At 48.1% G+C, this 23,358-nt stretch overlaps 1 protein-coding gene across 1 annotated transcript in view; it reads right to left on the minus strand.

Moving 5' to 3' along the window:
- The window catches only part of LOC127914346 (glutamate receptor ionotropic, NMDA 2D-like), a 163,110-nt gene that overhangs the window by 80,181 nt on the left and 59,571 nt on the right, over positions 1-23,358 (minus strand). Inside the window, exons 5-8 of the mRNA XM_052490111.1 lie at positions 16,782-17,110; positions 14,483-14,597; positions 943-1,148; positions 70-235 (exon numbers count right to left, since the gene is read on the minus strand). Of these exons, the coding sequence (XP_052346071.1) occupies positions 70-235; positions 943-1,148; positions 14,483-14,597; positions 16,782-17,110 (816 nt within the window). The remainder of the gene's footprint in view (positions 1-69; positions 236-942; positions 1,149-14,482; positions 14,598-16,781; positions 17,111-23,358) is intronic.

Raw genomic sequence — 23,358 nt, forward strand, 5'->3', positions numbered from 1 at the left:
AGAAGAACTACGTACTGTAGCCTACCAATGTCTAATCAATGTCTAATCAATCAGTCACGTTTTACTGACCTCTCCAATCATGCCGTTCCACACTCCATCAATCTTCTTCCCGTGCTTTCCATTGGTCACCAGGTAGAGGTCATAGGTGAAACCCACGATCTTGGCCAATCGTTTGAGGATGTCGATGCAGAAGCCCTTACAGCACTGTTTCTTTGGGGGATCCTGGACAGGAATACTGGAGGAAGGAAGGAAGAGGGAGACAAGGTGCAGGAGAGGAAAGAGAGAAAGAGAGAGATATAGAGAGAGAAAGAAAGAGAAAGAGGGAGTGAGTGAGTGAGTGAGTGAGAGAAAGTGAGAGAGTGAGAGTTCGAGAATATATAACCTTTAAAAGATGTTGTTATATTTAAGAAAAATAATGTCTCTCTTCCTCAGTCAGGGCTATGCCTTTAAGTGAGAGTCAAATTGTGCTGCCACAGGATAATTGTTCTCATCCTTCCTAGAGGTGGTGAACCGTGACGCGTGGACCTCTACTGCAGCTCTATTGTGTTTGTGTCCAATTCAACCCCCATATATCTTCAACTGAATCACATATAACCCTATATACCATCTGGGCTCACCCTCACCACTACACGATCTAGAAGGATGAGAGGTAATGTGGAGAGTGGAGGGTTAATATGGGATTTGTTTGTGTTCAATACACCATGAAAGTGATGTCATACGTTGACACCACGTGGTCATTACACTGGAGACACATGATATTATGAAGGTCGATCTGTGAAAAACGACAGTTCCATTTTGCTGATGTGTTTGGCTCCAGGGGGGTCTTGTTGCCACTGTACTGTATGTGTGTCACTAGAGGATGATCCGTATTTTACTGTGTCCTCCAAGACCCTGGACAGGAACATAATTGTCTAATTTGACCCGTCACCCCTGCCTTCTGACCTGGCGTTGAGGGGTCGTCGGCAGGGTACAGAGTCTCTGATGCAGGTGTTGGAGGCGGCGTCAGCCAGCTCCACGATGACAAACGGACGTTCCTCCAGAGTGACCACGCGCAGGTGCTGGGCACCATCAGGCGGTTGGAGGAATGGACCGTAACGCGACCACGCTGGATAAACCAAATCCAACTTACCGTTCTCCCACATCCCTACCTGGGGAAAGAGAAGGGAGTAGGTTAGACAGGATACACACAAACACACTCCCATCAACCAACCCCTGTCACATTAGTCACAGCTTTCCTGTTTTGCATGTTATTTTGGCATTAATACGTGTCACATATCAGTTTGCAAACAATGCAAAAAAATACATATATATCATTGAGTTAATAAAGCCACATATGAACATGGTCTCTTTTTTGTTTTCTTCAGTAAGTTAACTCCAAAATGCAGGTGTTTCAGCCTAGCTTAGTGCTTTCTGTGGTGGTGGTGGTGGTGGTGGTGGGGCAAGCCAGCAGAAAATATGGAGCGTTGCGTCGTTATTGGCTCAGTGCTCCGTCACTCATGGGAACACTACGTCACCACCAAGTCTTGAGGTAGAACATTCTAGCCCATTGGGTGCTGCCATAGAGTTACATTAGAAGTGCCAATCCAAGAAGGCTCAAGGTCATTGGCCACAGATAAAATGATGTCAAATCACATTATATCTACCTTAGCTTTGATTGGACTGATCATGTCAAAATCATACTTTCAGAATCTTAGGGAGCAAGCTAGACAAGCAGTCATCATCATGAATCACGTTGACAATCTACTGGCAAATCCTTTCTTCCAGTTCCCAGTTGTTTAGAAAGCATCCAGAGAATGACAGACTTTGATGACATATAGTGCCTTGCGAAAGTATTCGGCCCCCTTGAACTTTGCGACCCCCCTTTTGCCACATTTCAGGCTTCAAACATAAAGATATAAAACTGTATTTTAACGGACCTCTGAGACTATCACAGTGCAGGTGCATTTATACAGAGACTTGATTACACACAGGTGGAATGTATTTATCATCATTAGTCATTTAGGTCAACATTGGATCATTCAGAGATCCTCACTGAACTTCTGGAGAGAGTTTGCTGCACTGAAAGTAAAGGGGCTGAATAATTTTGCACGCCCAATTTTTCAGTTTTTGATTTGTTAAAAAAGTTTGAAATATCCAATAAATGTCGTTCCACTTCATGATTGTGTCCCACTTGTTGTTGATTCTTCACAAAAAAATACAGTTTTATATCTTTATGTTTGAAGCCTGAAATGTGGCAAAAGGTCGCAAAGTTCAAGGGGGCCGAATACTTTCGCAAGGCACTGTAGTTTGATGACAAAATTTGGCCACGAGGGGCTGCCGGGCCACCGTCCTGTTCAAGTGAACACAGCACAACAAGGTGAGTCCAAAAATGTATTGTATGCTGCTGCATAAATGATGTAATATGACAGGGAGATATGTATACTGTAGCTAAGAAAGTAATACTAAGTGTATGTTGTGTAGTAAGTTGTTAGTGGCCTATGTGCCTCACCCTAATAATTTGGTCTATTTTCACCTATTAATTTCACCTACTGTTCTGACTTGGTGGTGTATATCTAGCCTATAACCTGTTTTTGAGAAATATAATCATTGAATATTGTAAGAGCTATCCTACGGTTCTGACTTGGTGTAGAGGGAGAACGCTGTAAGAACGGCCCATGTTCTGAATTCTGATGCTGTACATTTCAAAAGTGCTGAAAAAATAGTTATAATGACTATGTCTATCCTAGCTCGCTTTTTAATGTCATAATCTAAATGAGGCATTGCCTTATCCGCTTGTCATCCCCTTACGCCATAGCTTGTACTGTACATCTTCATTGTCAGCAGAAACCACATTAGTGGTAAACAAGTCAGCCATATCAGCTATGTTTTTTTTAAAGGCAGTAAATGAGGCTGAATTAACTGTTTCACTGCCCTACAAGGCTCTACTGAAAGCCAGGTGTAACAGTGGTAAGGTGTTGGGACTCTGCTGTTGGGACAGCTTTATGTAGGCCCTAACAGTTTGTGGGCATCGTTTGTCACCGTTCTAGTGCAATTAATGTATTGTTTAGTGTTGTGTAGTGTAGTGGCTTTGCTGGCATACATCCCACATTACATTTTTCCCCCCCACCAAGATTTACATGCTAAAATCGCCACTGAGTGTGCCATCCAGTTTATTATATTGTACTGTACTATATGTGAACCAGTGAGTAAAGAAATAACAGGTCTGACAGCGTTTCAACCACATCCCCCTCAGACGAAGCAGACAGTCAACAGACAGGAAGAGAACAGTCAGACCCAGGATTCTCTCAACCACACACACACACACACACACACACACACACACACACACACACACACACACACACACACACACACACACACACACACACACACACACACACACACACACACACACACACACACACACACACACACACACACACACACACACACACACACACACACACACACACACACACACACACTGACATTAAGAGTTATTCCAATTTAAGCGACGAGAGACACATAAAGAAGACCTCACACTAGAACTGAACAACAGTGTTCCCCTTCAGACTGAGGTCATTCAACAGATCTAAAGTCTTTGTCTTGCCACTATTGAGTGCAGTGATCTGGAAAAGGAGTACTGTAGCCTGGGATTGAATATAGTGTACCAAGCTGATGTTCTGACTGAATAACTTTAACTACATAAACCAGCCACTAGATCAGCTGCAGGACAGATATATAAAGATTAAGGTTGAGTTCAATAGGAGAAAACAATTAAACGTCCACAAAACCTAAACGCTCCCAGGAAAATGAGTGTTGCTCCTACAGAGGACAGGAGAGCAGTGTTAGAGCTGGGTAATGTTTAGCAGTGTTGCTCCTACAGAGGACAGGAGAGCAGTGTTAGAGCTGGGTAATGTTTAGCAGTGTTGCTCCTACAGAGGACAGGAGAGCAGTGTTAGTGCTGGGTAATGTTTAGCAGTGTTGCTCCTACAGAGGACAGGAGAGCAGTGTGAGTGCTGGGTAATGTTTAGCAGTGTTGCTCCTACAGAGGACAGGAGAGCAGTGTTAGAGCTGGGTAATGTTTAGCAGTGTTGCTCCTACAGAGGACAGGAGAGCAGTGTTAGAGCTGGGTAATGTTTAGCAGTGTTGCTCCTACAGAGGACAGGAGAGCAGTGTTAGGGCTGGGTAATGTTTAGCAGTGTTGCTCCTACAGAGGACAGGAGAGCAGTGTTAGAGCTGGGTAATGTTTAGCAGTGTTGCTCCTACAGAGGACAGGAGAGCAGTGTTAGAGCTGGATAATGTTTAGCAGTGTTGCTCCTACAGAGGACAGGAGAGCAGTGTTAGTGCTGGGTAATGTTTAGCAGTGTTGCTCCTACAGAGGACAGGAGAGCAGTGTTAGAGCTGGGTAATGTTTAGCAGTGTAGCTCCTACAGAGGACAGGAGAGCAGTGTTAGAGCTGGGTAATGTATAGCAGTGTTGCTCCTACAGAGGACAGGAGAGCAGTGTTAGTGCTGGGTAATGTTTAGCAGTGTTGCTCCTACAGAGGACAGGAGAGCAGTGTTAGAGCTGGGTAATGTTTAGCAGTGTTGCTCCTACAGAGGACAGGAGAGCAGTGTTAGAGCTGGGTAATGTTTAGCGGTGTTGCTCCTACAGAGGACAGGATAGCAGTGTTAGTGCTGGGTAATGTTTAGCAGTGTTGCTCCAACAGAGGACAGGAGAGCAGTGTTAGTGCTGGGTAATGTTTAGCAGTGTTGCTCCTACAGAGGACAGGAGAGCAGTGTTAGTGCTGGGTAATGTTTAGCAGTGTTGCTCCTACAGAGGACAGGAGAGCAGTGTTAGAGCTGGGTAATGTATAGCAGTGTTGCTCCTACAGAGGACAGGACAGCAGTGTTAGAGCTGGGTAATGTTTAGCAGTGTTGCTCCCACAGAGGACAGGAGAGCAGTGTTAGAGCTGGGTAATGTTTAGCAGTGTTGCTTCTACAGAGGACAGGAGAGCAGTGTTAGAGCTGGGTAATGTTTAGCAGTGTTGCTCCTACAGAGGACAGGAGAGCAGTGTTAGTACAGGGTAATGTTTAGCAGTGTTGCTCCTACAGAGGACAGGAGAGCAGTGTTAGTGCTGGGTAATGTTTAGCAGTGTTGCTCCTACAGAGGACAGGAGAGCAGTGTTAGTGCTGGGTAATGTTTGGCAGTGTTGCTCCTACAGAGGACAGGAGAGCAGTGTTAGTGCTGGGTAATGTTTAGCAGTGTTGCTCCTACAGAGGACAGGAGAGCAGTGTTAGTGCCGGGTAATGTTTAGCAGTGTTGCTCCTACAGAGGACAGGAGAGCAGTGTTAGAGCTGGGTAATGTTTAGCAGTGTTGCTCCTACAGAGGAAAGGAGAGCAGTGTTAGAGCTGGGTAATGTTTAGCAGTGTTGCTCCTACAGAGGACAGGAGAGCAGTGTTAGTGCTGGGTAATGTTTAGCAGTGTTGCTCCTACAGAGGACAGGAGAGCAGTGTTAGAGCTGGGTAATGTATAGCAGTGTTGCTCCTACAGAGGACAGGAGAGCAGTGTTAGAGCTGGGTAATGTTTAGCAGTGTTGCTCCTACAGAGGAAAGGAGAGCAGTGTTAGAGCTGGGTAATGTTTAGCAGTGTTGCTCCTACAGAGGACAGGAGAGCAGTGTTAGTGCTGGGTAATGTTTAGCAGTGTTGCTCCTACAGAGGACAGGAGAGCAGTGTTAGTGCTGGGTAATGTTTAGCAGTGTTGCTCCTACAGAGGACAGGAGAGCAGTGTTAGTGCTGGGTAATGTTTAGCAGTGTTGCTCCTACAGAGGACAGGAGAGCAGTGTGAGCGCTGGGTAATGGTTAGCAGTGTTGCTCCAACAGAGGACAGGAGAGCAGTGTTAGTGCTGGGTAATGTTTAGCAGTGTTGCTCCAACAGAGGACAGGAGAGCAGTGTTAGAGCTGGGTAATGTTTAGCAGTGGTGCTCCTACAGAAGACAGGAGAGCAGTGTTTAGTGCTGGGTAATGTATAGCAGTGTTGCTCCTACAGAGGACAGGAGAGCAGTGTTAGTGCTGGGTAATGTTTAGCAGTGTTGCTCCTACAGTGGACAGGAGAGCAGTGTTAGTGCTAGGTAATGTTTAGCAGTGTTGCTCCTACATAAGACAGGAGAGCAGTGTAAGTGCTGGGTAATGTTTAGCAGTGTTGCTCCTACAGAGGACAGGAGAGCAGTGTGAGTGCTGGGTAATGTATAGCAGTGTTGCTCCTACAGAGGACAGGAGAGCAGTGTTAGAGCTGGGTAATGTTTAGCAGTGTTGCTCCTACAGAGGACAGGAGAGCAGTGTTAGAGCTGGGTAATGTTTAGCAGTGTTGCTCCTACAGAGGACAGGAGAGCAGTGTTAGAGCTGGGTAATGTATAGCAGTGTTGCTCCTACAGAGGACAGGAGAGCAGTGTAAGTGCTGGGTAATGTTTAGCAGTGTTGCTCCTACAGAGGACAGGAGAGCAGTGTTAGAGCTGGGTAATGTTTAGCAGTGTTGCTCCTACAGAGGACAGGAGAGCAGTGTTAGCGCTGGGTAATGTATAGCAGTGTTGCTCCTACAGAGGACAGGAGAGCAGTGTTAGTGCTGGGTAATGTTTAGCAGTGTTGCTCCTACAGAGGACAGGAGAGCAGTGTTAGAGCTGGGTAATGTTTAGCAGTGTTGCTTCTACAGAGGACAGGAGAGCAGTGTTAGAGCTGGGTAATGTTTAGCAGTGTTGCTCCTACAGAGGACAGGAGAGCAGTGTTAGTACAGGGTAATGTTTAGCAGTGTTGCTCCTACAGAGGACAGGAGAGCAGTGTTAGTGCTGGGTAATGTTTAGCAGTGTTGCTCCTACAGAGGACAGGAGAGCAGTGTTAGTACTGGGTAATGTATAGCAGTGTTGCTCCTACAGAGGACAGGAGAGCAGTGAGAGCAGTGTTAGTGCTCCTACAGAGGACAGGAGAGCAGTGTGAGTGCTGTTGTTTAGCAGTGTTGCTCCTACAGAGGACAGGAGAGCAGTGTTAGAGTGCTGGGTAATGTTTAGCAGTGTTGCTCCTACAGAGGACAGGAGAGCAGTGTTAGTGCTGGGTAATGTTTAGCAGTGTTGCTCCTACAGAGGACAGGAGAGCAGTGTTAGTGCTGGGTAATGTTTAGCAGTGTTGCTCTACAGAGGACAGGAGAGCAGTGTTAGTGCTGGGTAATGTTTAGCAGTGTTGCTCCTACAGAGGACAGGAGAGCAGTGTTAGAGCTGGGTAATGTTTAGCAGTGTTGCTCCTACAGAGGACAGGAGAGCAGTGTTAGTGCTGGGTAATGTTTAGCAGTGTTGCTCCTACAGAGGACAGGAGAGCAGTGTTAGTGCTGGGTAATGTTTAGCAGTGTTGCTCCTACAGAGGACAGGAGAGCAGTGTTAGAGCTGGGTAATGTTTAGCAGTGTTGCTCCTACAGAGGACAGCAGAGGCAGTGTTAGTGTTACTGGGTAATGTTTAGCAGTGTTGCTCCTACAGAGGACAGGAGAGCAGTGTTAGTGCTGGGTAATGTTTAGCAGTGTTGCTCTAGAGGACAGGAGAGCAGTGTTAGTGCTGGGTAATGTTTAGCAGTGTTGCTCTACAGAGGACAGGAGAGCAGTGTTAGTGCTGGGTAATGTTTAGCAGTGTTGCTCCTACAGAGGACAGGAGAGCAGTGTTAGAGCTGGGTAATGTTTAGCAGTGTTGCTCCTACAGACAGGGACAGGAGAGCAGTGTTGTTAGAGCTGGGTAATGTTTAGCAGTGTTGCTCCTACAGAGGACAGGAGAGCAGTGTTAGGGTAATGTGCTGTTGCTCCTACAGAGGACAGGAGAGCAGTGTTAGATGTTTTTAGCAGTGTTGCTCCTACAGAGGACAGGAGAGCAGTGTTAGTGCTGGGTAGTTTAGCTGGGTAAGAGGACAGGAGAGCAGTGTTTGGGTAATGTTTAGCAGTGTTGCTCCAACAGAGGACAGGAGAGCAGTGTTAGTGCTGGGTAATGTTTAGCAGTGCTGCTCCAACAGAGGACAGGAGAGCAGTGTTAGAGCTGGGTAATGTTTAGCAGTGGTGCTCCTACAGAAGACAGGAGAGCAGTGTTTAGTGCTGGGTAATGTATAGCAGTGTTGCTCCTACAGAGGACAGGAGAGCAGTGTTAGAGCTGGGTAATGTTTAGCAGTGTTGCTCCTACAGAGGAAAGGAGAGCAGTGTTAGAGCTGGGTAATGTTTAGCAGTGTTGCTCCTACAGAGGACAGGAGAGCAGTGTTAGAGCTGGGTAATGTTTAGCAGTGTTGCTCCTACAGAGGAAAGGAGAGCAGTGTTAGAGCTGGGTAATGTTTAGCAGTGTTGCTCCTACAGAGGACAGGAGAGCAGTGTTAGTGCTGGGTAATGTTTAGCAGTGTTGCTCCTACAGAGGACAGGAGAGCAGTGTTAGTGCTGGGTAATGTTTAGCAGTGTTGCTCCTACATAGGACAGGAGAGCAGTGTAAGTGCTGGGTAATGTTTAGCAGTGTTGCTCCTACAGAGGACAGGAGAGCAGTGTGAGTGCTGGGTAATGTATAGCAGTGTTGCTCCTACAGAGGACAGGAGAGCAGTGTTAGAGCTGGGTAATGTTTAGCAGTGTTGCTCCTACAGAGGACAGGACAGCAGTGTTAGAGCTGGGTAATGTTTAGCAGTGTTGCTCCTACAGAGGACAGGAGAGCAGTGTTAGAGCTGGGTAATGTATAGCAGTGTTGCTCCTACAGAGGACAGGAGAGCAGTGTTAGTACTGGGTAATGTTTAGCAGTGTTGCTCCTACAGAGGACAGGAGAGCAGTGTTAGTGCTGGGTAATGTATAGCAGTGTTGCTCCTACAGAGGACAGGAGAGCAGTGTTAGTGCTGGGTAATGTTTAGCAGTGTTGCTCCTACAGAGGACAGGAGAGCAGTGTTAGTGCTGGGTAATGTTTAGCAGTGTTGCTCCTACAGAGGACAGGAGAGCAGTGTGAGTGCTGGGTAATGTTTAGCAGTGTTCGGCAGTGTTTCCGTGTTCTAAGCCAGAGCTGGGTGCTCCCCTCCCGGGTGGTAGGTAATGGTGCAGTTATTGTAAAGAGAACATTAAATATTCAGTGAGAGCCAACAGCGTGGATGTGCAGAATAGGCATATAGAGGTGTCTTATCCACTTTGTGTGTATGTGCGTGTGTGTGCGTGTGTGTGTGTGCATCCTTAAAGTGTGCATGTATGTAGGAATATATGCGTGTATATGTATGTGTGTGTTTGTGTGGTGTGTATGTGTATGTGTGTATGTGTGTGTGTGGTATGTGTGTGTGGTGTGTGTGCATGCTATAATTGTGTATGTATACAGTATGTAGGAATATAGGAATATGTGTGTGTGTGTATGTGGGTCTGTCTGTGTGGGTGTATGTGTGTGTGTGTGTGTGTGTGTGTGTGTGTGTGTGTGTGTGTGTGTGTGTGTGTGTGTGTGTGTGTGTGTGTGTGTGTGTGTGTGTGTGTGTGTGTGTGTGTGTGTGTGTGTGTGTGTGTGTGTCTTCTCCTGGGAAGACTGAGGGGCAGTGCAGAGCTCCTAATTGAAAGGGTTTCAAAGGAAATGGCAGAAGTCAGCATGTTACAACACGCTGAAACTGGACTATGGTGGACTGTTACAATCAGCAGGAGGCTGAGATCCACCATTGTGTGTGTGTGTGTGTGTGTGTGTGTGTGTGTGTGTGTGTGTGTGTGTGTGTGTGTGTGTGTGTGTGTGTGTGTGTGTGTGTGTGTGTGTGTGTGTGTGTGTGTGTGTGTGTGTGTGTGTGTGTGTGTGTGTGTGTGTGTGTGTGTGTGTGTGTGTGTGGTTGAGAGAATCCTGGGTCTGACTGTTCTCTTCCTGTGTGTGGGATGGAAGACGGTGTGTGTGTTTTACGAAGAGCATTCTGAGCGTCTCCCTCTACACTGATAGTGACAGCGGTAAAACCCTGCAGTATTAAACAGAAAACAGCACATCTCCAACAGGTGACAGGGGCTGGTATTATGGGTTTCTGAACAAAACACAGCTTCATAAAATATGCATGACATGTCAGGAGCGATGTAGTGGGCTACGCATACACACACACACACACACACACACACACACACACACACACACACACACACACACACACACACACACACACACACACACACACACACACACACACACACACACACACACACACACACACACACACACACACACACACACACACACCACGGCACAGCGCAGCTACGCTAGCTCCAGGAGCCAGATGCTAATGAGGCAAAGCAGTAAGTGTCATGTCAGGCTAGTTGTCTTTTATGTTCTCTCACGTCCTGCTCAGGTGTTTTCCTCCTAACATCACACACAGGCCACGGCTCAACGCGCTGTTGTCTGCCCTTTAAATGAGCCCAACCAACCAACCAACCACTCAGCCATCCAACCAACCAACCAGGGAGGAGAACAGAGAGGCTGTAGGACAGATGTAGGTTTGCATCACTATATGTAGACTACATTGTTACTTAGCCCCTGTCTGCTGAGCAGCTTGAAGCTTGATGTACCTATGGAATACTGTCATGGCTAACACCTCTAATATAGGTTGAGGCTAGATGTACCTATGGAAACCTGGCATGGCTAACACCTCTAATACAGGTTGAGGCTAGATGTACCTATGGAAACCTGCCATGGCTAACACCTCTAATACAGGTTGAGGCTAGATGTACCTATGGAAACCTGCCATGGCTAACACCTCTAATACAGGTTGGGGCTAGATGTACCTATAGAAAACTGTCATTGCTAACACCTCTAATACAGTTTGAGGCTACATGTACCTATGGAAACCTGCCATGGCTAACACCTCTAATACAGGTTGAGGCTAGATGTACCTATGGAAACCTGCCATGGCTAACACCTCTAATACAGGTTGAGGCTAGATGTACCTATGGAAACCTGCCATGGATAACACCTCTAATACAGGTTGAGGCTAGATGTACCTATGGAAAACTGCCATGGATAACACCTCTAATACAGGTTTAGGCTAGATGTACCTATGGAAAACTGCCATGGATAACACCTCTAATACAGGTTTAGGCTAGATGTACCTATGGAAAACTGCCATGGATAACACCTCTAATACAGGTTGAGGCTAGATGTACCTATGGAAACCTGCCATGGCTAACACCTCTAATACAGGTTGAGGCTAGATGTACCTATGGAAACCTGCCATGGCTAACACCTCTAATACAGGTTGAGGCTAGATGTACCTATGGAAAACTGCCATGGCTAACACCTCTAATATAGGTTGAGGCTAGATGTACCTATGGAATCCTGCCATGGCTAAGACCTCTAATATGGGTCGGTTGCTATCACAGACTGCAACGGGATTTTTCCGATGGCATTGAGGAGTACACCACATCAGTCAATGGCTTTATCAAGAAGTGCATTGAGGACGTCGTCCGCACAGTGACTGTATGTACATACCCCAACCAGAATCCATGGATTACAGACAACATTCGCACTGAGCTAAAGGGCAGAGCTGGTGCTTTCAAGGTGCGGGACTCGAACCCGGAAGCGTACAAGAAATGCCCTGCAACGAACCATCAAACAGGCAAAGCGTCAATACAGGATTAAGATTTAATCAAACTACACCGGCTCAGATGCTCATTTTATGTGGCAGGGCTTGCAAACTATTACAGACTACAAAGGGAAGCACAGCCGTGATCTGTCCAGTGACACGAGCCTACCAGGCGAGCTAAATCTATGCTTCTATGCTCGCTTCGAGGCTCGTAACACTGAGGCAAACATGAGAGCATCAGCTGTTCCGGATGACTGTGTGATCACGCTCTCCGTAGCCGATGTGAGTAAGACAGGTCAACACCAGGACGTGTGCTCCGAGCATGTGCTGACCAAGTGGTAGGTGTCTTCACTGACATTTTCAACATGTCCCTGATAGAGTCTGTAATATCAACATGTTTCAAGCAGACCACCATATTCCCTGCGCCCAAGAACACAAAGGCAACCTGCTTAAATGATTACAGGCCCGTAGCACTCACGTCCGTAGCCATGAAGTGCTTTGAAAGGCTGGTAATGGCACACATCAACACCATTATCCAAGAAACCCTAGACCCACTCCAATTTGCATACCGCCCAAACAAATCCACAGGTGATGCAATCTCTATTGCACTCCACACTGCCCTTTCCCACCTGGACAAAAGGAACACTTATGTGAGAATGCTATTCATTGACTACAGCTCAGCTATCAACATCATAGTGCCCTCAAAGCTAATCACTAAGCTAAGGATCCTGGGACTAAACACCTCCCTATGCAACTGGATCCTGGACTTCCTGACGGATAGGTAGCAAAACATCTGCCATGCTGATCCTCAACACTGGAGCCCCCCAGAGGTGTGTGCTCAGTCCACTCCTGTACTCCCTGTTCACCCACGACTACATGGCCAGGCATGACTCCATCACCATCTTTAAGTTTGCAGACGACACAACAGTGGTATGCCTGATCACCGACAACAATGAGACAGCCTATAGGGAGGAGGTCAGAGACCTGGCCGGGTGGTGCAAGAATAACAACCTATCCCCCAACGTAACCAAGACTAAGGAGATGATTGTGGACTACAGGAAAAGGAGGACCGAGCACGTCCCCATTCTCATCGATGGGGCTGTAGTGGAGCAGGTTGAGAGCTTCAAGTTCCTTGCTGTCCACATCACCAACAAACTAGAATGCTCCAAACACACCAAGAGAGTGAAGAGGGCACGACAACACCTATTCCCCCTCAGGAAACTAAAAAGATTTGGTATGGGTCCTGAGATCCTCAAAAGGTTCTACAGCTGCAACATCAAGGGCATCCTGACTGGTTGCATCACTGCCTGGTACGGCAATTGCTCAGAGGGTAGTGCTTACAGCCCAGTACATTACTGGGGCTAAGCTTCCTGCCATCTCGGACTTCTACACCAGGCGGTTTTCGGCGGAAGCCCCTAAAAATTGTCAAAGACCCCAGCCACCCCAGTCATAGACTGTTCTCTCTACTACTGCATGGCAAGCAGTACCGGAGTGCTAAGTCTAGGACAAAAACAGGTAATCAAATGGCTACCCGGACTATTTGCATTCTGTGCCCCCTCCCACTCCTCTTTTACGTTGCTGCTACTCTGTTTATCATATATTCAGTACATAGTCACTTTAACTATACATTCATGTACATATGTACATACTACATCAATTGGCCCGACTAACCAGTGCTCCCACACATTGGCTAACCGGGCTATCTGCATTGTGTCCCACCACCCACCACCTGCCAACTCATCTTTTACGCTACTGCTACTCTCTGTTCATCATATATGCATCGTCACTAAAACCATATCTACATGTACATGCTACCTCAATCAGCCTGACTAACCGGTGTCTGTATGTAGCCTCACTACTTTAATAGCCTCACTACTGTTTAAAGCCTCACTACTGTTTTTCACTGTCTTTTTACTGTTGTTTTTATTTCTTTACTGACCTATTGTTCACCTAACACCTTTTTTGAACTATTGGTTAGAGCCTGTAAGTAAGCATTTCACTGTAAGGTCTACTACACCTGTTGTATTTGGCGCACGTGACAAATAAACTTTGATTTGATTTGAGGCTAGATGTACAGACAGACAGACAGACAGACAGACAGACAGACAGACAGACAGACAGACAGACAGACAGACAGACAGACAGACAGTCTCCAGGAGCTGGGATCTGCTGCCATTTAAATGAGAATCAACAATGACCCAATGACCCAACAACCAGACCAGAGCAGCTCCTACTGTAAAGCCTGCGTTTTTAAGTTTTTACCAACCAAAGACCATCATCCAAGCACACTGCAGCATACCAAGACACAAACAGATATAAAGGGAGACTGACTGACAACTAGTGTATGGAGATTGTACAGTGCTTATGGAGAAATTGGATGTCATTGTTTGAGAATAAAGGGGGAAGTTCAGCTATCAAGAGGAGAAGCTCAGACAAAGGAAGCAGTGAAAACTGAAACTAGAAGAAAATAACAACAATGGATAACGTGTGTGTGTGTGTGTGTGTGTGTGTGTGTGTGTGTGTGTGTGTGTGTGTGTGTGTGTGTGTGTGTGTATGCGCGTGCATGTTGGCTATATTGAACGTCAGCGAGGAGATGCTAAAACTCAAAGAGACAAGAGAAAGTCAACACACGCAGCAGGGAGAAAGAAAGAGGCCAAACGATCAGCGGTCAGTCTCGTCCCCACCTCAGGCACGGATAACCACAGTGAACTTTACATGAACACAAACCTCTGTGACCTGCCTTTGCTTGCTCTTAAGTTTATATTGTGCTTGTTGACAAGGTTTGGCCAGTTCAAGACACTCTAAATGATTTTCTGTTGTACTAATCACCTGGACATCAAAACAACAGGAAATTGAAAAGATAATATCTGCAAATCTACAACCAAATGGCCCTAAATGGAGACATGCCAGTCACAGCACAATAACAGGAAGTGATGTAAGGTCCTTACATCCTCCCAGCCTTTGCCAGGTGTATAGGAGATGACTTCTAGGACGGGGTTGGCCAGGTAACCGTCACTGTCGAAAGAGTAGTCTCTGCCACCCAAAGTGATGTTGCTGAAATACCTGACATTGGGAGACAGGGGGTGGGGTGAGGGGGAGAGAGAGAGAGGGAGAAAGAGAGTCAGACGGTGCAGTGAGTGAGACTTCTGGGCCACAGATTAACTGCCCCCTCAGATTTCTCATGTTAAAAAAAATATGAAAGTTTTTTTTTCTCTGTAATTCTACTAGCCACCTAGACATTTTATGAAGTTGGCTTTAGCCCAGATTGGTTTCTTATCTCATAACTAGCTCCAAATAAGCCATTTCAGGCTGTTCATCAAATTAAGCTAGTTTATCTAACTATCTTAGCTGGCACGCCTGCTGGCAAGGTTGATAGACTTTAGAAAAGCAAGCAATTACTAAATGTACTGAATAACCCTCACATTACTTTCAATTTAAGCAAAGATGCATAGAAGCATATTTAGTTTCTTTAAAAAAAAACATTTAGGAGGATACAGACAGCTCAAGAGGTATGCTTAGATACTGTATGCATAAATATTTACAGTTGAAGTCGGAATTCCCCGTCTGTTATGGAGATTCATGTGTTTAAGGTAATGGTAAGATAATGACAAAATTATTTATACTTTCAAATTAATGTTAAGGCAATAACTAACAGTACTCCAGCCAGTCACTGGGTAATGGAGTGAGATGTATTTGAATCATAAGACTAGAATTGTGCATAGAAAAAGAGAAACTGTTTAACAGACAAGGAACTGTGGCAGACAACTTGTGAAACTATTAACAGGGAAAAAGGTCTCTCCACCCAGGGAGAAACCATTAGGCTTGCAGTAGATTATGTAACACGTTGCAGGATATGATAAGTAATGTATGTGTTGGAGTAGACTTGTAAAAAGCAGCATTGACAGTGTTAGAGAAGAGGAGGGGCATTTATAAGGGGTATGGTATATGACCAAATGTGAGGTATAAAAGGTTATGTGCATTGTATGATTTTCAGAGCTCTCGTAAATAAACATTCTGACTATTGTAAGCTGGGTCTCCATCTGTTTCATTCAACTATAATCTTACAAATTCTGGGTTGCAGACTGAGTAGTTTAATTGAAGTTCAGTTTATGAACATTGAGAACATAATTCTCTTAACACTGTCTTAGGTCAATTAGGATCACCATTTTATTTTAAGAATGTGTAATGTTAGAATAATAGTAGAGAGAATTATTTATTTCAGATTTGATTTTTTTCATCACATTCCCAGTGGATCAGAAGTTTGCATACACTCAAGCAATGCAGATGTAGAAGCATGGTGGCTAGGAACCTAGGAAGTAACCTAGAGAGGAACCAGGCTATGATGGGTGGCCAGTCCTCTTCTGGCTGTGCCGGGTGGAGATTATAACAGAACATGGCCAAGATGTTCAAATGTTCATAAATGACCAGCATGGTCAAATAATAATTAATCACAGTGGTTGTAGAGGGTGAAACAAGTCAGAACCTCAGGAGTAAATGTCAGTTGGCTTTTCATAGCCGATCATTAAGAGTATCTCTACCGCTCCTGCTGTCTCTAGAGAGTTGAAAGGTCTGGGACAGGTAGCACGCCTGGTGAACAGGTCAGGGTTCCATAGCCGCAGGCAGAACATTATTACAATATTACTGCCAGACCACAATTTGTCAGACATTACCAAACATCAGAGTGGTCAGTGTAGATCTTTGAAGTGACACACCTGTATCCCCGGGGGCCTTGCGCAATTTCAACTTATTTTGTTAATAAGACAAGGCAGTCTTATGACCGTTGTGTCATCATGTCATCCCAGTGCATTTATATCATATGAAAATAGATCATCAGAGAGAATCCTAGTAGGATGCAGTTCCAGCCAGTGAACAGCAGGAAGCAGTACGTAAGGTGTTATCTGTCATCAGTTGCTTTTCCTGTTCTTTCTCTTCTCCTTCTGGAACCATTTGGCTGTATCTTCTATTTGCATACCTAATCCTCTTTTAAAACATCTATGTCATTTAGCAGACACTCTTATCCAGAGTGGTTTATAGGAGCAATTTGGTTTAAGTGCCTTGTTCAAGGGCACAGATTTTTCACCTAGTTGGTTCAGGGATTTGAACCAGCAAGTTTTTGGTTACTGGCCCAATGTTCTTAACCACTAGGCTGCATGCTCCCCTATGCAGACCCTGTCCTCTTTACCCTCACCCCAATCACATCCCATGCTCCCCCTTTTCCCCTCTACATACATCCTTCCTCCCCCTCACCTCATCCTTCCCCGCACCCTGTGTGTTTGATTGGATTCCGTCATGCAGTTGGTGACAAAGTTTGGCCCTCCAGAGGCCCCATAGTCGCGGCGCAGTGCCACCGCCCCATGGGTCAGTATGGACACGCCCCGGGCGATCCTCATGCGGGGCTTGTCCTTCCAGCCCTGCGGACGCACGGCGAACAGGGCCCTGGGGAGACCCTCCATGCCAAGGCCGGACAGGGCTGGCCCTACAGCGAACCACATGTGAGAGGGTCCAGCCTGACCCGCAGCCCAGGCTGCTTTAAACACCAGCTCGGCCTCCTCCTGGGAACAGTAGAGCAGACGTACCTGGTGGAGGGGAATACAGGGGAGGAGGAGATACATGGGTACATAGTGAGATAAGGGGAGACAGGGAGAGAGAGAGGGAGAGGGGCAGAACAGCAGACGTACCTGGTGGAGGGGAATACAGGGGAGGAGGAGAGAGGAGATACATGGGTACATAGTGAGATAAGGGGAGACAGGGAGAGAGAGAGACAGAAGGCTGGAGAGAGAGAGGGAGAGGGGCAGAACAGCAGACGTACCTGGTGGAGGGGAATACAGGGGAGGAGGAGAGAGGAGATACATGGGTACATAGTGAGATAAGGGGAGACAGGGAGAGAGAGAGGGAGAGGGGCAGAACAGCAGACGTACCTGGTGGAGGGGAATACAGGGGAGGAGGAGAGAGGAGATACATGGGTACATAGTGAGATAAGGGGAGACAGGGAGAGAGAGAGGGAGAGGGGCAGAACAGCAGACGTACCTGGTGGAGGGGAATACAGGGGAGGAGGAGAGAGGAGATACATGGGTACATAGTGAGATAAGGGGAGACAGGGAGAGAGAGAGGGAGAGGGGCAGAACAGCAGACGTACCTGGTGGAGGGGAATACAGGGGAGGAGGAGAGAGGAGATACATGGGTACATAGTGAGATAAGGGGAGACAGGGAGAGAGAGAGGGAGAGGGGCAGAACAGCAGACGTACCTGGTGGAGGGAATACAGGGAGGAGGAGAGAGGAGATACATGGGTACATAGTGAGATAAGGGGAGACAGGGAGAGAGAGAGGGAGAGGGCAGAACAGCAGATGTACCTGGTGGAGGGGAATACAGGGGAGGAGGAGAGAGGAGATACATGGGTACATAGTGAGATAAGGGGAGACAGGGAGAGAGAGAGGGAGAGGGGCAGAACAGCAGACGTACCTGGTGGAGGGGAATACAGGGGAGGAGGGGCAGACAGACATATATAATAGTGATATATGTAAAGGTCAAGGGTCAAGGGAGACAGAGAGGAGGAAGGGGAGGGAGAGATGGAGAGACAGAGGTTACTAGAGGAGGGGAAGAGAAGAGGAGAGATATACAGGTTATGTAGTGAGATTAGGGCCATGGGATATGGAGGGGGACAGAGAGAGAGAGAGAGAGAGAGAGCGAGAGAGAGAGAGAGAGAGAGAGAGAGAGAGAGAGAGAGAGAGAGAGAGAGAGAGAGAGAGAGAGAGAGAGAGAGAGAGAGAGAGAGAGAGAGAGAGCAACAAGACTCTCCTATAGGGGAAAGACAAAGCTATACTAACTAGTGAGGTGAAGGTTAAAGGATAGAAGCTTGAGGGGGGGAGAAGGCAGGAGGAGTAAGGAGGAGGGGGAGAAGGCAGGAGAAGTAAGGAGGAGGGGGAGAAGGCAGGAGAAGTAAGGAGTAGGGGGAGAAGGCAGAAGGAGTAAGGAGGAGGGAGAGAAGACAGGAGGGGTAAGGAGGAGGGAGCGAAGACAGGAAGAGTAAGTAGGATGGGGAGAAGACAGGAGGGGTATGGAGGAAGGAGAGAAGACAGGAGGGGTATGGAGGAAGGAGAGAAGACAGGAAGAGTAAGGAGGAGGGGGAGAAGGCAGATGGAGTAAGGAGGATGGGGAGAAGACAGGAGGGGTAAGGAGGAGGGAGAGAAGACAGGAGGGGTAAGGAGGAAGGGGAGAAGACAGGAAGAGTAAGGAGGATGGGGAGAAGACAGGAGGGGTAAGGAGGAGGGAGAGAAGACAGGGGGGGTAAGGAGGAGGGAGAGAAGACATGAGGGGTAAGGAGGAGGGAGAGAAGACAGGAGGGGTAAGGAGGAGGGAGAGAAGACATGAAGAGTAAGGAGGAAGGGGAGAAGGCAGAAGGAGTAAGGAGGATGGGGAGAAGACAGGAGGGGTAAGGAGGAGGGAGAGAAGACAGGAGGGGTAAGGAGGAGGGAGAGAAGACAGGAGGGGTAAGGAGGAGGGAGAGAAGACAGGAGGGGTATGGAGGAAGGAGAGAAGACAGGAGGGGTAAGGAGGAGGGAGAGAAGACAGGAAGAGTAAGGAGGAGGGAGAGAAGACAGGAGGGATAAGGAGGAGGGAGAGAAGACAGGAAGAGTAAGGAGGAGGGAGAGAAGACAGGAGGGGTAAGGAGGAGGGAGAGAAGACAGGAAGAGTAAGGAGGAGGGAGAGAAGACAGGAGGGGTAAGGAGGAGGGAGAGAAGACAGGAAGAGTAAGGAGGAGGGAGAGAAGACATGAGGGGTAAGGAGGAGGGAGAGAAGACAGGAAGAGTAAGGAGGAGGGAGAGAAGACAGGGGGTAAGGAGGAGGGAGAGAAGACAGGAAGAGTAAGGAGGATGGGGAGAAGACAGGAGGGGTAAGGAGGAGGGAGAGAAGACAGGAGGGGTAAGGAGGAGGGAGAGAAGACAGGAAGAGTAAGGAGGAGGGAGAGAAGACAGGAGGGATAAGGAGGAGGGAGAGAAGACAGGAAGAGTAAGGAGGAGGGAGAGAAGACAGGAGGGGTAAGGAGGAGGGACAGAAGACATGAGGGGTAAGGAGGAGGGAGAGAAGACAGGAAGAGTAAGGAGGAGGGAGAGAAGACAGGGGGTAAGGAGGAGGGAGAGAAGACAGGAAGAGTAAGGAGGATGGGGAGAAGACAGGAGGGGTAAGGAGGAGGGAGAGAAGACAGGAGGGGTAAGGAGGAGGGAGAGAAGACAGGAGGGGTAAGGAGGATGGAGAAGACAGGATGATGGGGAAGACAGGAGGAGGGGGAGAAGACAAGAAGAGTAAGAATGAGGAAGAGAAGACAGGAAGAGTAAGGAGAGAAGTAAGAGCTGATGTTACTGCTGTGTTTATGAGCATACTAATGACAGACAGTGGGGAATGACACATATGTGTTAATGAGTTTGAGCATGACGAAGGAGGGAGACAATATGACAGTGGGGGGTAGAGCGAGAGACAGAGGGATGGAGAGAATGAGAGAAGGGAGGGGGTCTAAAGAGCAAACACACCTGAGGGGAAATGGGAGAGGTTAAACACTGACATATGTTATTAAAAGCACCAGAGTCTTGGGAGATAGAGAGGGAGGGGGAGAGAGGGGAGAGAGGGAGAGATAGAGGAGGGGAAGAGGGGGAGAGAGGGGGGAGGGAGAGAGGGAGAGAGAGGGAGAGAGAGGGGAGGGGGAGAGAGGGAGAGAGGGGGAGAGAGGGGGAGAGAGGAGAGAGAGGAGAGAGAGGGGAGGGGGAGATAGAGAGGGAGGGGGAGAGAGGGGGAGAGAGGGAGAGAGAGAGGGAGGGGGAGAGAGGGGGAGAGAGGGAGGGAGAGGGGGAGGGGGAGAGAGGGAGAGAGGGGGAGAGAGGGGGGAGAGAGGGAGAGAGAGGGAGGGGGAGATAGGGGGAGAGAGGGAGAGAGAGAGGGAGGGGGAGAGAGGGGGAGAGAGGGAGAGAGAGAGGGAGGGGAGAGAGGGAGAGAGAGAGGGAGGGGGAGAGAGGGGGAGAGAGGAAGAGAGAGGGGGGGGGAGAGAGGGGGAGAGAGGAGAGAGACACCTGAGGGGAAATGGGAGAGGTTAAACACTGACATATGTTATTAAAAGCACCAGAGTCTTGGGAGATAGAGAGGGAGGGGGAGAGGGGGGAGAGGGGGAGGGAGAGAGGAGGGATGGACAGAGGGATGGAGAGAATGAGAGAAGGGGGGTCTAAAGAGCAAACACACCTGAGGGGAAATGGGAGAGGTTAAACACTGACATATGTTATTAAAAGCACCAGAGTCTTGGGAGATAGAGAGGGAGGGGGAGAGAGGGGGAGAGAGGGGAGAGAGGGAGAGACAGAGGGATGGAGAGAATGAGAGAAGGGGGGGGGGTCTAAAGAGCAAACACACCTGAGGGGAAATGGGAGAGGTTAAACACTGACATATGTTATTAAAAGCACCAGAGTCTTGGGAGATAGAGAGGGAGGGGGGAGAGAGGGGGGAGAGAGGGGGGAGAGAGGGAGAGACAGAGGGATGGAGAGAATGAGAGAAGGGGGGGGTCTAAAGAGCAAACACACCTGAGGGGAAATGGGAGAGGTTAAACACTGACATATGTTATTAAAAGCACCAGAGTCTTGGGAGATAGAGAGGAGGGGGAGAGAGGGGGAGAGGGGAGAGAGAGGGGGAGAGAGGGGGAGAGAGAGAATGGAGCACAGTATTGAGAAGGGAAGTATCAAGCAGATTAGTCACTTGTGGGAGAAAAGGGGGAGGAGAGAGAGAAGTGATGAGGGATGGGGAGAGAGTGAATTGATGTGGGATGGGGGAGAGAGGGAAGTGATAGGGGATGGGGAGAGAGGGAAGGGATGGGGATGGGGTAGAGAGGGAAGTGATGTGGGATGGGGGAGAGAGGGAAGTGATGTGGGATGGGGAGAGAGGGAGAGAGGGAGAGAGAGGGAGGGGAGAGAGGGGAGAGAGGGAGAGAGAGGGAGGGGGAGAGAGGGGGAGAGAGGAAGTGATGTGGGATGGGGGAGAGAGGGAAGTGATGTGGGATGGGGGAGAGAGGGAAGCGATGGGGGGAGAGAGGGAAGGGATGGGGAGAGAGGGAAGTGATGGGAGAGAGAGGGAAGTGATGGGGAGGGAGGGAAGTGATGGGGAGAGAGGGAAGTGATGGGGAGAGAGGGAAGGGATGGGGGAGAGAGGGAAGTGATGGGAGAGAGAGATGGAAGTGATGGGGGAGGGAGGGAAGTGATGGGGGAGGGAGGGAAGTGATGGGGAGGGAGGGAAGTGATGGGGAGAGAGGGAAGTGATGGGAGATGGGGGGAGAAGAGAAAAAAGAGAGACAGACATATTTTGGTAAAATCAGGGCCTGGGGAGATAAGAGATATAGTAACAACAGGGGTTTCGGGAGAGAGAGAAGGAGAGAAAGAGATAGGGAGGGATGGATGGATGGAGAGAGAGGGAGGAAGAGAGCACAGTAGATCACTCCAACAATGCCGCAATTGCTGAGGAAGGGAGAAACAGGGTGGAGAAGGTTTTAAGCGGGTGAGATAGGGGAAACACGGTTAAGTGAAATGCTGACAGATACTGGGAGAGAAAGGGGAGAGGGGGACTAGCAGAATGGGAGAAAGGGGAGGGGGTTTAGTATAGGGTAGAATAGATAAGAACAGAGGAAGGAAAAATAGTTATAGAGAGAGGCAGGGATGAAGGGAGTGGAGGAGACAGAGAATTTAGAATTTTGAGAATTGTGCCTTCATTTAATTTTGAACTGTAATGGCTTGGCAAACCAATCCAGCCCGGATGCCAATAAACCTCCAGTAAATTGGAGAGAGAGAGAGAGAGAGAGAGGGAGATGGAGAGAGAGAGGGGGAGAGAGAGAGAGAGAGAGAGAGAGAGAGAGAGAGAGAGAGAGAGAGAGAGAGAGAGAGAGAGAGAGAGAGAGAGAGAGAGATGGAGAGAGAGAGAGAGATTAGAGAGAGAGAGAGATGAGAGAGAGAGAGAGAGAGAGGAGATGGAGAGAGATAGAGAGAGGGAGAGAGAGAGATAGAGAGAGAGATGGAGAGAGATGGAGAGAGAGAAAAAGAGAGAGGGAGAGGGAGAGAAAGAGAGAGGGGGGAGAGTGAGAGTGCGAGAGAGAGAAATAGAGAGAGAGCGAGAGGCAAAGAAAGAGAGCGAGAGAGTGAGAGAGAGAGAGAAATGGAGAGAGAAATGGAGAGGAAGAGAGAGCGCGAAATGGATATAAAGCCAAACAAGCAGAGGCAGAAGCAGAAAGAGAGGGGGAGAAAGACAGAGCTATTGAGGTGGAAATGGACCCTGTGCACCTGCGTTAGCCCCACACACTGTTGAATACACATTGAGAGAGAACAGCAGGAAAAAAGAGGGACAGAAGCAGATAGAGTCTTTAATGCAAACACACACTGTCACTGAGCAGACAGACACAAGCACTGATTATCACTGGGAGAGCGAGAAAGAGAGGGGAAAGACAGCGAGAAAAGGAGAGAGAGTGGGTGAAGAGAGAGGGGAAGGCAGAGGAGGGATGAGAGAGAGCAATAAGGGAGGGGAGAGAAGCAGAGAAAAGGGGAGGGTTAGGGTTAATGCACTGTGCATAGGCAGCCCGCTGCGGGCACTATGTTATATTGACAGTGACACCAGCCGAGAGGAGCCTAAGGAATACAACACACACACACACACACACACACACACACACACACACACACACACACACACACACACACACACACACACACACACACACACACACACACACACACACGCACACGCACACGCACACACAAACACACACACAGACACACACACACACACACACACACACACACACACACACAC

The sequence above is a fragment of the Oncorhynchus keta genome, chromosome 31, assembly GCF_023373465.1.
Source record: "Oncorhynchus keta strain PuntledgeMale-10-30-2019 chromosome 31, Oket_V2, whole genome shotgun sequence".
NCBI classification, from domain to species: domain Eukaryota; kingdom Metazoa; phylum Chordata; class Actinopteri; order Salmoniformes; family Salmonidae; genus Oncorhynchus; species Oncorhynchus keta.